Source organism: Podarcis tiliguerta, assembly GCF_965153285.1.
Source record: "Podarcis tiliguerta genome assembly, chromosome: 18".
Taxonomy (NCBI): Eukaryota; Metazoa; Chordata; class Lepidosauria; order Squamata; family Lacertidae; genus Podarcis; species Podarcis tiliguerta.
In genome coordinates this window covers 7,922,834-7,937,391 of record NC_139551.1, presented here as the reverse complement: position 1 = coordinate 7,937,391, position 14,558 = coordinate 7,922,834, and the positions used below count along the sequence as shown (strand labels likewise).

The 14,558-nt window shown below is 45.7% G+C and overlaps 1 protein-coding gene and 1 long non-coding RNA gene across 3 annotated transcripts in view; one reads left to right on the top strand and one right to left on the bottom strand.

Moving 5' to 3' along the window:
- LOC310668653 overlaps window positions 1-14,558 on the top strand; it is a 169,316-nt gene that overhangs the window by 11,427 nt on the left and 143,331 nt on the right. The window lies entirely within an intron of this gene.
- The window catches only part of CELF5 (CUGBP Elav-like family member 5), a 72,522-nt gene continuing 65,630 nt past the window's right edge, over window positions 7,667-14,558 (bottom strand). For both annotated transcript variants that reach the window (XM_083421702.1, XM_083421703.1), the window contains exons 8-13: window positions 12,122-12,268; window positions 11,719-11,781; window positions 11,157-11,240; window positions 10,107-10,250; window positions 9,806-9,969; window positions 7,667-9,007 (exon numbers count right to left, since the gene is read on the bottom strand). In XM_083421702.1, the coding sequence (XP_083277828.1) occupies window positions 9,842-9,969; window positions 10,107-10,250; window positions 11,157-11,240; window positions 11,719-11,781; window positions 12,122-12,268 (566 nt within the window). In that variant the 3' untranslated portion in view covers window positions 7,667-9,007; window positions 9,806-9,841. The remainder of the gene's footprint in view (window positions 9,008-9,805; window positions 9,970-10,106; window positions 10,251-11,156; window positions 11,241-11,718; window positions 11,782-12,121; window positions 12,269-14,558) is intronic.

Sequence of the window (14,558 nt, the reverse complement as noted above, 5' to 3'; positions counted from 1 at the left end):
GGGATTTTGCATCGAGAGCTTTTATAGCTTTTATTTTTCTATAGCGGTTTGTTGTGTTTTTTTAAATCAGTGTAGATCCAGCCCTGGAATGAGATGCATTTCTGTTTGAACTAGAGCCATTACTTCTTGATTTGTATCCGGCCATATGTGCAAATTTGTGGGCAGTGGTGAAAATCCTAGGCAATGCCTAACAGGGCAGACCTCCCCGGGACTAAGTCCCATTGAATCTAGTGAATCAAGTGTGAGGATTGCAGCTTTTGTCTCCCTCGGATGCTCTGCTGTACCAGATACTAAACCAGCGACTAGCTTTGGGTGCATGCCTGACAGGACCCTGTAATTTAGTGGCTGAACACCTGCTTTGCATGCAAGAGGTTCCGAGTTCAAGTCCTGGCATCTTCACTGGGAGAGACCCCTTCCTGAAATCCTAGAGCGGTGCTGCAGGCCAGTGTAAACAATACCGATGTCCTGACTCGGTTTAAGGCAGTGTCCTATTTAAGTTGGCCTCAGAGCGATGAGGACGAGAGTCGTACTTTTATTTCTATGGGAAGGTGGGTAGCAGCTGCTCTCCAGGTTAGTGAAACCCTGGGGATCCACTGGATGCAACAGAGATCTGATTGGGTGCAAAGCTGCTTCCTGTTATCCTCTGCCCAAAAAGGGGGCAGAGACCAGTTCCTTTGGAATGGGCGTTTCCCGAAAAGCAAAAGAGGGCAGTTTGGTTCCTTGGCAGAGGGAGGCAATTCCACTGGCAAAGCCTCTTGCGCCAGAAGTATATTATCCCAATTTTGCAGATGGAAAAACTGAGGCTGGGAGAGCAGAGGTCTTGTCCAGTGAGCAATGGGACTTCACAGTTCCTCAGGCTCCTGAGTGCTCCGTTATGCCAGCCCTGAAAAATCAACGAGGCCAGTGGGGGGTAAGGTGCCCTAAACTGCTTTTGCAATTTTGACCCCATGAGAAGCTGGGTTCTGTTGGGGGGGGGGTGCAGAGACTTTGCAAGCTGCCTGAGGCTTCTCCCCTCCCCTCCCTTAGTTGTTGCTGTTTGCATAGGTAATTTTTGCAATGTTTAAAGCTGTTTTGCATATTTTGCTCTGAGGGGCGAGGAGGCAAAGCGGAAATCCTGAACGGGCACTTTTCCTAGAAGGAAACTCCAGCCAAAGAGTGTGTGTGTGTGTGTGTGTGTTTTACTTCTGAGTAAATGCACACACCTAGGATCACTCTGTAAAGTGCTGTCTCTCCCACACCACCAAACTACGCTGGAACTGGCTCCTGAGACTTTGCCAGGCCTTGCCCATGTGATCTCAAGAACACCTTGGAAACAATAGGGGCTAGAAGCTTGCTCTGTTTCTTTGCTTTTTTTAAAAAAAGAAATCAAGATTCTCAAGAAGCCTACTCCTGAGGCTCAGCCTGCCCTCTGCAGCCACCAGAGTGCACTAGCCTGAAGCCTGCTTCTATTTGAAAAAGCCAACTTTTTTAAAAAATTAAAATTTAAAAAGCTGTTAAATGCAGCTGCAATTTTTTAATAAGGCTCCGACAGTAGAAAAGAAGGGAAGCTTCCACCTTCCAAGTTATACACAACTCTCCCACGAACCATCTGTTCATTGGAAAGCGTGTGTGCTTAAAATGCTTTTTTTAATTTTACCCCTTTTTTTTTGGTGGGGGTGATTTTTAAAAAAACGAATTTGCTGGACTTTCAGAGGAGGCTGGCAAGGTGTGTGGACCGAATTATTCGTGCCCAGACTTTATAAATACACAGGGGAGAGGGGAGACTGTGACCCTCCAGAGGGTCAGTTTCAGCTGCCACCAGTTTCCAGTGGCGTAGCGTGGGGGGTGCAGGGGGGGCCGGCCGCACCGGGCGCAACATCTGGGGGTTAGGGGTAGGGGGTGTAAATCCACAGGTTAGGGGGCGCAAATCCACGGGTTAGGGGGTGCAAATTACTTGCCTTGTGCTACGCCACTGCCAGTTTCAGCCAGCATGCCCAATGGCTGGGGCAAAGGGCCTCAACATCTGGCGAGCCAAAGTTTCTCCTCCCCTCTGTTACGCCGCAAGTGCCACACCCGGTCTGCAATCCTACACACTCCCACTTATTGTCCAATTCAATGGCATACGCTCCTGGGGAGATGCCCTCAATTGGGGCACGGCAAGGGCGGGGTGCCAGGGAGAATGAGTTGCCTTGCTCTGAGTCTAACAGCGCAGCTATGCCTCTTCAGTGAACATGGTGCTTTCAGGCGAAGGCTCTCTTATCTAGTTCAAATGCATCTGAAAGTGGGGAGAAGGCTGTTGTTAACAAGGAGAGCATGCGTTTCGAACGCAGAGCCCGGACGCACTCTCCGGAATGCTCGTCTTTTTTTTTTTTTTACACAATCCTTTAAATTTAAATCCTTTAAATTCCCAGGAGTTTATCTCAGTGAAGACCTTGCTTGGAAAATCAGTGCAACCCAGGTGGTTAAGAAAGCCCAACGGAGACTCCATCTCCTCAGAGTATTGCAAAAGAACGATGTCAATCAACATTTGATGACCTCCTTCTACCGGTCCGCAACAGAAAGTGTCCTTTCATACTGCATCACGGTGTGGGACGCTGGTTTGATATCAACCGATAGGAAGTGCCTACAGAGGGTGGTGAATACAGCACGAGATATTATGGGCTGTCCCGTGAATCCGCTGGATGACACTGAGGAAGAACGTTGCCTCAGGAGAGTGAGGTAAATTCTCAGGGATGATTCACACCCTGGCCGGCACTTTCTATACAAGTTGTACAAGTGACCATAAATTATTTCAATTCAATTTCAGTTTCCCTTTTGCACAGTTCTGGGAGCTGTTGCCCTTTTCATTTCCCCATCCGGTGCATGATATTTATTTAATTGTTGTTTTTTAAGTAAATAAATAGATAAATAAATAAATAAAATTTATGCCTCCTGCTTGATAGGGAAAAACAGCAATAACAACAACCCAAAACTGAACAGACCTTGAGGCATTTTTGGGAAGCTTCAGTCATGCCAACCAGTTGTGGGAAGGTGGAGGGAATGACACTTTGACAGTCGTACCTTGGAAGTCGAACAGAATCCATTCCGGAAGTCCGTTCGACTTCCAAAATGTTCGGAAACCAGAGCGCGGCTTCTGATTGGCTGCGGGAAGCTACTGCAGCCAATCAGAAGCCCCGTCAGGCGTTCAGGTTCCAAAGAATGTTCACAAAACGAAACACTCACTTCCGGGTTTGCGGTGTTCAGGAGCCAAAACGTCTGAATACCAAGGTGTTCAGGATCCAATGTACGATTGTATATAAAGGTAAAGGTAAAGGGACCCCTGACCGTTAGGTCCAGTCGTGACCGACTCTGGGGTTGGCGCTCATCTCGCTTTATTGGCCGAGGGAGACGGCGTACAGCTTCCGGGTCATGTGGCCAGCAGGACTAAGCCGCTTCTGGCGAACCAGAGCAGCGCACGGAAACACCGTTTACCTTCCCACCGGAGCGGTACCTATTTATCTACTTGCACTTTGACGTGCTTTCGAACTGCTAGGTTGGCAGGAGCAGGGACTGAGCAACAGGAGCTCACCCCGTCGCAGGGATTCGAACCGCCGACCTTCTGATCGGCAAGCCCTAGGCTCTGTGGTTTAGACCACAGCGCCACCCGTGTCCCGTGTTGAGGGGGCGTTTAAATGGTGACTGCTTGTTGTAAGGCACACCATTGCTGGTGGGCTTTTATGCAGTGGGTTCCTTCCCACAATTCAGAGTGGCTGGGGCATCCCAGTCAGGTGGGCAGCATAGAAATAATAAAATCAGCATTATTATTATGTTCTGTTTGGCCCCTATTAGATGCCTAAGACCCCAGCCTCAAAGCTAGGGTGCCTCCGTTAAACCCCTGGGCTTGGCAACAGGGAGCCCTCAAGATATCTTTTGGGACTACACCTCTCATCATCCTTTACCCTTTGCAAGGCTGGCAAGAATCTGACTCCAATTCGACGGTGGCTCCCTGCTTGCTCACCTGACATCATTTCCCTCTGTTAGCTTTACTTTTTCACCTTTTTCCTGAAGCGGAAGGTTTTCAAGTATTTGTGGCCTCTTTTCATGGGGCAGTTGTGCCTTTGAGTGGAAAAGATGCGTTCCTTTTTAGGTTTCGTTGATTGGAATTTAATGTTCATGGACTGCGTTGTAAGTCCGCTTTGCAAGCAAAGAGACTGATAATCATTAAGAATACTTGGGGTGGAACATACCGTATTTTTCGCTCTATAAGACGCACCAGACCACAAGACGCACCTCGTTTTTGGAGGAGGAAAACAAGAAAAAAATATATTCTGAATCTCAGAAGCCAGAAGAGCAAGAGGGATCGCTGCGCAGTGAAAGCAGCAATCCCTCTTGCTGTTCTGGCTTCTGGGATAGCTGCGCAGCCTGCATTCGCTCCATAAGACGCACACACATTTCCCCTTACTTTTTAGGAGGGGAGAAGTGAGTCTCATAGAGCAAAAAATACGGAATGTGGTTGGGATATCTTTTCTTAAAAAAACACACCTCTACATGGACAGAAGAAGCCCTGAATTTGCTTGTTAGATAGCCAGCTGTTGAGCACAGGCTGGCTTGCCTTGGCATATTGCCAGTCACCGCTGCGGGATCATGCCCACTTCTGACACCAGGTTGCCCCCACTCGCAATGCTGCTTTAGGCCGGGGTGGGGACTCTCTGTGCCCTTCCAGATGGCGCTGGACTCCAACTCCCAGTAGCCAGCAGGGGAAGTAGTCAAGGATGATGGGAATTGTAGTTCAACAACTTTTGGAGACCCATAGATTCTCTCTCTCTCTCACACACACACACACACAAACAGGAATGTTTAAGTATATAGTAAAATTCTGGCATATTTCAGACTAGCCTGCCGCAGGAGATCATGTGTAGCAATACATATACATATATATATAGATATATCTCTATGTTTAAAAAGATACATTTTTTTTGGTCAAATCGCTACCCTTGGCATATTTGGCTCCTCTGCCACCGAAGCTAAGCTGTTGGGTGTGAGTGTTTTAAAATGTGCTTTAAAATCTGATATACGCCCGGGATCGAGGGTGGGGGTTGGGGTGGTGGTGGAAGGGTGGCTGAGAGCGGAGGTAATGGGTGGGATGAATCTAGGGAGGAAGTGTGGCCTAATGGTTAGAGCGTTGGAGCTGGAAGAGCAGAGTTCGAATCCCCCACTCAGTCATGGAGCTCACGGAGGATGAAACGGGGGGGACGGGACCTTTTGCCCCACCTAGAGATCATTGGAAGATAAAGGGGGCATATAAATGAAATAAATAAACAACGATAATAAGTCAGAGCCAGGGAAACAGAGCTTGGGCTTCTGGGTAAGGAAGGGGTAGCAGCCTGGGGAGATACAGATGTTTCTGGGTGACAAACTCCACAAAGGAGTCTGGGACTGATGCGAGTTGGAGGTTCAGCCATAGCTGAAGGGCCCCAGATATCCGTCTGTCCCCACAGCAATGGGGTAATGGGGGGTGGAAACAGAGACGGGGTGGGACAGGGTTAAAGGACTCCACAGCCTGGGGAAAGGGGTGGTTGAGAAAACCCCTGGGACAGACAATGCGCTCTACGTGGGGCTGCTTTTGAAGGTGACTCGGAAACTGCAATTAATCCAGAATGTGGCAGCCAGACTGGTTACTGGTAGCGGCCACTGAGACCATATAACACCGGTCCTCAAAGGCCCAAATTGGCTCCCAATACGTTTCTGAGCACAATTCAAAGTGTTAGTGCTGACCTTGAAAGCCCTAAACGGCCTCTGTCCAGTATACCTGAAGGAGCGTCTCCACCGCCAAGGGCCTTCTGGCGGTTCCCTCATTGCGAGAAGTGAGGTTACAGGGAACCAGGCAGAGGGCCTTCTTGGTGGTGGCGCCTGCCCTGTGGAATGCCCTCGCAGCAGATGTCAAGGCAATAAACAACTATTTTACTTTTAAAAGACAACTGTTTACGGAAGTTTTTAAATGTCTGACGCTGTATTGTTTTTAATATTCGGTTGGAAGTCGCCCAGAGTGACTGGGGAAACCCAGCCAGATGGGTGGGGTATAAATAAATTATTATTATTATTATTATTATTATTATTATTATTAGGCCAGTGGCACACCTAGTCAATGCAGAATAGCAGGCTGCTCTCAAGGCAACCTGAATTTCAATGCTGGTTTGGCACACATTCCGTTCTCTTTAAACCAGCTTTGCTTTTAATTCAATTGTATGCTATAATGATGTTATTAACATGTTGCAAGCTGCCCTGAAATCCCAATTTTTTTGGGGGGGGGGGATACAAATATAGAGAATTGTAGAGATGGAAGGGGTCTCATGGGTCATCTAGACCAACCCCCTGCAATGCAGGTAATAATAATAATAATAATAATAATAATAATAATAATAATAATAATAATTTCAACATCCTGTTCTCACAGATACTTGTGGGAAGCCTACAAGTGGAATTCGAGCACAAGAGAAACTCTCCCCTCCTGTGGTTTCCAGCAACCAGTTTTCAGAAGCATTTCTACCTCCAACTGGGGAGGGGGCTGATGGCAACAAGGCCCTGCCAGGCCCTCCAGTGGCCCCTGCAACAGAGATGCACTTAGATGCAGCCGGTTGGCAGCTAAGAACACACCATCCAACAGGACTCTTTGTTGCAAGAAAACCAATTCTGAATGCCCCACCCCTGCAATTAAGACAATTTGAAGGGCGGTTAATAAACACAGGGAAGGGGCAATTTGTCCTGCCACCGTCCCCTCTAAGAATGAAACAAATTCACGGGAGGATCAATAAGCAGCTTTTGTGGACATGGCAGCCAAACAGAACCTCCAAAGGCAAATTAATGGGAGAAGCTTGCAAATAGCAGATAGGCTTAGGGTTTAAATATGTAATGTGATGAATTAATATGTTTAATGATGAACTGGAAAGGGGGAAAAAAGATGTTAAGCAATTAAGTTAATTTTATAAGAATAACGGTTTTGAAAACCGTTAAAATGATATACAGGTGAAACTTGAAAAATTAGAATATCGTGGGAAAGTTCCTTGATTTCAGTAATTCAACTTAAAAGGTGAAACTAATATATGAGATCGACTCATGACCTGCAAAGCAAGATAGGCTTCTACTTCTCAGAGGTCCAGTCTTGCTCAGTTTGCAATCCTTGTTTTGCTGATTTCCTTGAATATTCTAATTTTCTGAGATTGTTAATTTGGGGTTTTCATCAGCTGTACACCATGATCATCTCAATGACAACAAATCAAGGCTTCACATATATCGCTGTGCATGTCACGAGTCGATCTCATATATTAGTTTCACCTTTGAAGTTGAATTAGTGAAATAAAGGAACTTTTCCACGATATTCTAATTTTTCGAGTTTCTCCTGTACACTGAAATTCAACCAGGGGGATACGAGGAAGTCACTTAACAATGATTCTAAGTTTAGTTTAAATAAGGTTGAGATTTGTTTTTAAAAAATTTGGAAAATCAATAAAAAAATTTGAAAAAACAAAACCTCCAAAGATAGGGGCAGTCTACCTCTCAGCAACCAAAGGGAGTTTTTTGTGTGTGTAAGCAAGTCTTTTCATGCCCTGCTGCTTGTGAGTGCTCTTAGGCTGCACACTGTCAGAACCAGTCCACTGGGCAGATGAGGTTTTGGTCTGATCAATCAATGCACAACAGATATTTTTTTTGGGGGGGGGGGGGTTGGAATGGTTGAATGCAGATAGAATGGGAAGTGGGAAGAGGGTCTGGAAAGGCAGTGTGCTATTGGGTGGGGAGGTGGGGGGCTGGCGTTCCAGATCTCTGTTCCCAAGAATCAGCCATGCCTTTGGGCTGTGCAAAGTCTCTAAGCTGTGTTGTGTATACAGAATCATAGAGCTGAATAGTCCAATGTAGGAATAACCCTCTGCAATGCATATATATATATGTATATCTACACACACACACACACACACACACACACAGATACGTGTATCAGTTGCATACTGTTTGATTTGTTCCCCTGAAGAGAGAACTCTTCTGCAATAATATTTTGCTTGCATCTTCTTGGGTTAGCCAGTTCACACACACACACTCGGACACGCTGGAAACATCGGCTATCTGCAGAACAGTAAAAAATAAAATAAAATTCAAGTCTGTTGCTGGAGGCAGTGTTGTAACCCTTATCAATAGGTTCCTTTCCTTTCTTCTTCTTTTTTAAACAGTTAGCCCTCCATGTGATCAGGAATATTTGGCTGTTGAGGAAGGGGGCGAGGAGGAGAGCCTCCCCCCCCAGCCTCGCCCCGCTGCGCTCTTTCCTCTTTCCGTTTCGGCGCAGCCACGGAAATGCCGCCGCGAAGGCACTTCATCTACCTGCCCTCATTTGCGGAGCCTTCTTCAGAGACGCGCCCTAGCATCCGAACGAGTCCCCCGTCCCCTGGCCCTTCGTCCGCACTCCGTCCCGGACGCCAAGGCGGAAAAAGCTTCTCCTTTTGCACCCGGCAGAGCTCTTGGGGGGTGGGGGAAAAGACCCAGGCCCTTTCCGACGCCATTCGAGGAACAGGCACTATCTGTCGACTCACCCGCCGTAGAAAGGAAGAAAAATTTGGTCCTGTGGTTTTTCTTTTTCTCTTCTTCTTCCGAACGTTTTAAAAAAAATAGAGTTGCTGTAATATATATTTATATATCCTTATATATATATATTTCTCTCTTTCTCTTTCTCTCTCTTCTATTTATATACACAACACGGTTTAAATTAGAAAGCCGGCTGTTAAAAACGATGCAACCAAGTCTTCAGGTTGGTCCATTGGCTAACTGGGGGGTAGCTGTCCGTGGTGCTGAATTCCCCGTCGCACACCCTGTGAATCCTTTCAGGAGGACGTTGTGAAAGGTGTTGTCGTTGTTGCTGGATGTTGGCTGGGTTGGTTTGTTGTCGTGGGCTTCCGCCTGCACCCCCCACTCCGCCCAAGGAAGGTGGGGAATTGTTCGGGGGGGGGGGTCCCTTCTTTAAAACGAAAGAACGAAATCAACTGGAAGAGGGGATACTTAGCTTCACCTAAAGGAGAAGAAGAGAGAGAGAGAGGTTGGAATGCAAAGTTGCCGAAGTCACACACCTGTTGTCGTCCCCCCCCCCCCCATATGATAAAATACAGCATTGTGCATGGGGGGGGGGGCGTGTGCGTTCAGATCAGATCAGGGATCGAAACCATTAGAGGCTGCAAGCACTTAAAATATTTTGGTACCCCATACATATCTAATTCAAAATATAAAACAATAATGAATGGTGAACTGGAATTTCATTTTTTCAAAATGAAATGAAGCCTACGGTAAGATGGAAGATGATGCTTATTTTTGTATACTTCCACTTTATTTGAATTTTTCTTTCCCCTCCTCCTTTTTGATCAGATCCTCAAAACTAATCTGGCGTCTATACCTAGTGGAGATCAGGCCCCCACCCTGCCTTAATAATAATAATAAATTTTATTTATACCCCGCCCTCCCCAGCCAAGACCAGCAAGCCCATAGGGAAATTCGTCTTGCGAAGCAACTCGAAAAACAAGCAACTCGTCTTGCAAGTTTTTTGTCTTGCGAGGCATTCGTCTTGCGAGGTACCACTGTATTTATTTTGCTTATTGGTTCATCCAGCCCTGATTCAGATCCATGGGGTCCAAAGCCCTGGAGGTGCCCCATGGCTGGCGGGTGAGAAAGAGAGGATCCCTACTACTCTCAGAGGGAGCCTTGCCCAAACGCTGCAATTTTTCCACTGAGGGGAGTTCTTTCGGTCCATTGTATAGCTTTGGTTGCCCTTTGGCTGGAGCTTTCCGGACTCCGTGACATCCTTTCATTTACGTACTGCGGGACTGCAGTTTCCATCGCAGGGACGCACAGTTCAGTAGGGGTGGCTGGCATCCTTAGGTCGCTTCAATTGCACCTTCAATCTTTTCATCCCGATCTGGAACCCATTCATAGCCTGGATGGCTGTCTGGGCACTGGATGGGTTGTCGAAACTCACAAAGCCTGAACAAAAGGGGGAGGCAAAGATACGACATGATACGATATGATGATCATTATTGTCATTGTCCCATACAGAACAACGGAATTGGAAAAATCTACATCAGACATTCAAAAACCAACAATAACCCTTGATCGCTCACCGAAACATTTGCTCTGGTTTGTTGCACGATCCATGAAAACTTTGGAGGAGATGATGTTCCCAAAGGGAAGGAACATCTGCATGAGTTCGTTGTCGCCAAACTCCTGAGGGAGGTGGTAGATGAAAAGGTTGCATCCTTCGGGACCTGTGGTCAAAGAGGCAGCATTGCATAGTGGTTAGAGCATCAGACTAGGAGCAGGGAGGCCTTGGGTTCAAATGCCCCCCGTTCAGCAAGGAAACACCCTTGAGTGACCACAAGCCTGTTGCATTCTTTAGCTTGTATCCCACTAAGGGCGGGTGGGGAAACCTCTGGCCACCATGAAGGAATCCAAGTGGTCCTCCTACAAGCAATTTCCAGCAAACTGAAGGAATGGGTTTCCCAAATCTAAAAACCTGACTGTGCAGTCAATCTGAAACGGGCCCCCCAAATCCCATTTTTCCTTCTCCAAGGGTGCATTAGTTAAAAACCCTTAACTTGAGCTCTTGAGCAAATGTATAACAAAAACACAGCTGTATAAACAAAGCTCTTTCCTTTATCAGTCATGACGCCTAATGAATGGCCTTGCCAGTTCCAAAGTGGAGCAGGGATGACACATTTGGGTCTTATCTTACATCCTGACTACACTGACGCACAGACCTTGTCAGCCCCCCAGGAACGGCGCCAGGAGTGCTCTTAGAGTTGGTGACCTTCTTACCCCAAGATAAGGATTACAGGAACACCCTTTTATGGTCAAGAGTACAGGAGCAGGAACATCTGTGCTGTCAACTTACGTGTATGAGCTTACGTGTCTGGATTCCTGGGGAAGGGGGGAGAGGGTGCCTGGAGGTTATATATACTGCATGGAATCTCTCATTTCTTTGGACTTGCTGTGGACTGACCACGCAAGTGCCTTCTGCTATCCGGAGAGCAGAATAAACTCTTTCTCTGAACCAAACCTCAGTGTCATTTGACTCCTTCCTCCCTGTTCTGGGAGCAACGCTCACCCTACCAATCGGTAAAGTCTAATAAGGCTACAAAACTATGCCCTCCCATCAGCAGAAGACGACTAACCTTCTCGTTGCTGCTGCTGGATTATTGGAAGGGGCTGAGGGATGGGCTGAGCGACCGGGGTGATGGTGGTGGCTGGGTAGACAGCTGAGCGGGGAAAGAAAGGGGAGACAGAGCAGTCATTTGATTATTTTTCATGTATTTTGGTTTTTCAAAACATATTTTTCTTTCTTCAAATTTCGTTGATCGGAAATCAAAATGCGAAATGCCTCAAATCAGAGCAAAACGCTGTCAATAAATCCAGCCTAATACTATATACAGTTTGCATTTTAAAAAAACACACAAACAAATAAAATAATCAAATTAAGGAAAGGAAAAACCAACAAATAAAGCTACTAACATACAGATTCAGGTACCACTGTAATTCTGTAAGTTTCAAAAGCAGTGAGCTTAAGGCGAGTCGTTCTACATATTTTGAAACGGCCCTTCATCCTTGCTGTCCCCTCTGGCCCTGATCAATGCCATACGCAAATCTTGAAATTAGAATATAATCTATAACGCTTCACCAGCCTTAGAAAAATGTGTGTATTCCCCAGGTCAAGTTCCACTCTCATGCACACGGTACCTGCATACTGCTGGACTCCGGTGAAGGCTGGGTGCAGAGTCTCTGCTACCGATGGGTTCTGGGCTAAAAGAGGAGAGATCTTATTTTATTTTTCTAAAGGAACGGACCTGTTGAGAAGAAGGGAAGTCCTAAAATGTGAACGAGCTAAAAAAATAATAATGAATTGGAGTTGGGAGTGGAAATTGGGAGTCGCAACAGCATTTTGAACCGTTGCTCAAAACAGACATCAGAACGAAACAGCCAGCAACCAACTCAGAACCTTGAGGACTAGAATGAGCAGGTTTACTGAAGATGGTAGTCGGGAGAGATGAGAGTTGGAGTCCACCATCATCTGGAAGGAGCATAGGCTGCACATCCGTATCTTCCTCTCTGTGCCTGTTTCCCAGCACCCCACCTTTCCTACCTGTGCAGGGAAGAAGCCCATTTGTATAAACGGCCTCCAAGGTGGGATGGCTGCTCGGAATGGGGACCACTCCTGCAAAGCTGTTGGTGATGGGGGCCACCAGTCCCGGGATGGCAGTCGTGCCCAAGAGAGGAGGCGAGTGTAACCCTGCAGATCAGAGGCAGAAAAGCGGGTGGGTGTAACTTTCCTTTTAACAACAACAACCATCTTTATTACGGTCCAGAGACCCAGCAAATCATTACAAAGCAATACACAATTCATACAGCCTACCTCCAGGTTAAACAAGCATTTTGTTCAGAACATAGGGATCATTGAGATTTTAGGATTTAAGGGCATAAGATTTAAGGTTTTCTTTCTCTTTTTTTTATTAGATTGGAGTATAGATAATTTTTTAGATATTGATGGGAGGATAAGGTCTAAATGGTTTAAGATAAATAAGTGAGTAAGCAGTGAAGGATGGAAAGAATTTGCTGATTTAATTATTAACTGGAATACAAAAAGGGAGGTGGGAGGAGGTCGAGGAAACAAGTCATTGAAGGATGGAATTGTGAAAAATGGAAGGGTTTCTTTTTTTAAATGTTTTTTTTTTCTCTTGTGGGTGGGGTGGAGGTGTGGTTTTTATGTACTTTTTAATTTTTTTATTCTTGTTTCTTTCTTTATTTTTACTGTATTTTGTTCTTTTCAAATTTTTCTGTATTTGTTAAAATTGGAATAAATATCATTTAAAAAAAAAAAAAGAATATAGGTATCATTGGTTCTTGCAACCACCGATAAAAACTTTGCCACTGTTCTAGCGTTGTCCGGTCTTCCAATAGGAACCTGACATAGTGAGCCTCTGATTTTCCCGGGAAAGGCACCAGCAAGGGTAGTATCAGTTCAGCCCTGGCTTGCTCATATTTTGCACAGTGCAACAAAATATGTTTTAGGGAATCGATGTCTTGAGCACACGAGCAAAGTCTGTCTTGGTAGGGAACTCCTCTCAACACTGCAGAAGGAAAGACGTTTAGTCTGGCTTTGGTGAAAAGCCTTCGATAGTTTGGTACTGTCAGGTTTTTAATGTAAGATGTTAAAGACATGCCCATATTGTACCCTTTAAACAGCTCTGGGGACAGCATTGGAGCCTGCCCCTCCGTGCATCCAGATGTGCCTTCCCCCCTCAGAAGCATCCTTACACCAAGTGCTTGTTCGTCTACTGTTTACACTGAGTGGCACCTTTCGCACACGCTTTTCAACCAGGGCCGTCAGGAATCGAACCCAGGACTATCTGCATGCAAAAACAGATACTCTTTCCATTGAACTAGCTCTCCAGGGAGAAACAAAGGAGAGGAGCTGGCGAGAGGCCAAGTTACAGGGAACCAGGCAGAGGGCCTTCTCGGTGGTGGCACCCGCCCTGTGGAACGCCCTCCCATCAGATGTCAAAGCGATAAACAACTACCTGACATTCAGAAGACATCTGAAGGCAGCCCTGTTCAGGGAAGTTTTTAATATGTGACATTTTAGTGTATTTTTCATCTTTGTTGGAAGCCACCCAGAGTGGCTGGGGTACAAATAAATTATTATTATTGTTGTTGTTGTTGTTGTTGTTGTTGTTGTTGTTGTACCAGGTCGGAACATTTACCTGTCTGAAGTTCTGCATTCTCTACCATGCATGGCAGAAAATATAAAATTAACCGGCAATCCGCCTCCATCTGGATTGTGGAAAATAATGTAGGAGTGCAAATATCCAGAGAGTTGGGTTCAGATGGGATTACTATGAGGAATTATAAAATATGCATCAAGCCATTGTGTCCGCCATGAAAGCATGGCATTGACTGGGTTCGATTCATTGACAATAATTTCTGATCAAATCCCACAACCCTCCGCATCTCTGGCCATTTCCTCTACTGCCCATTTCGCTCTGCTTGACAAGTCACGTACGCAGCCCAGTTGCTGCATCCGGCATCCTGGGTCATAAAGATGATGGTTAGCTTTGATGTAGTTTAATCTTTAGATAGATCTGGAAGACACAAGATTTACCCACCCTGGAAGAATGGCAGATGAAGGTGATGGACTATATGGAATTGGCGGAAATGACCGGCAGAATCCGAGACCAGGGAGAAGAGTCGGTGGAAGAAGATTGGAAGAAATTTAAAGACTATTTACAGAAATACTGCAAAATTAATGAATGTTAGAATGATGTTAGATTGAAGTCAAGTGGTTTTTAGCAGCAATGTTATAAAGGAATATGAAAAAATGGATTGTTAACAGGTGATAATCTAAAGCTATAATATATTAAGATAAAAGATTAAGATAAAATCAAAGAGGGAAAGGATTTGCTGAATTAACTAACAGAACTGGAATAAAAGAAAGGGAGGTGTGAGGAGGTCAGGGAAACAAGCAAATGAAAGATAAGATGTGGAAAGACTGATCTGTTTTTAACTGTCTTTATTTTGTATTT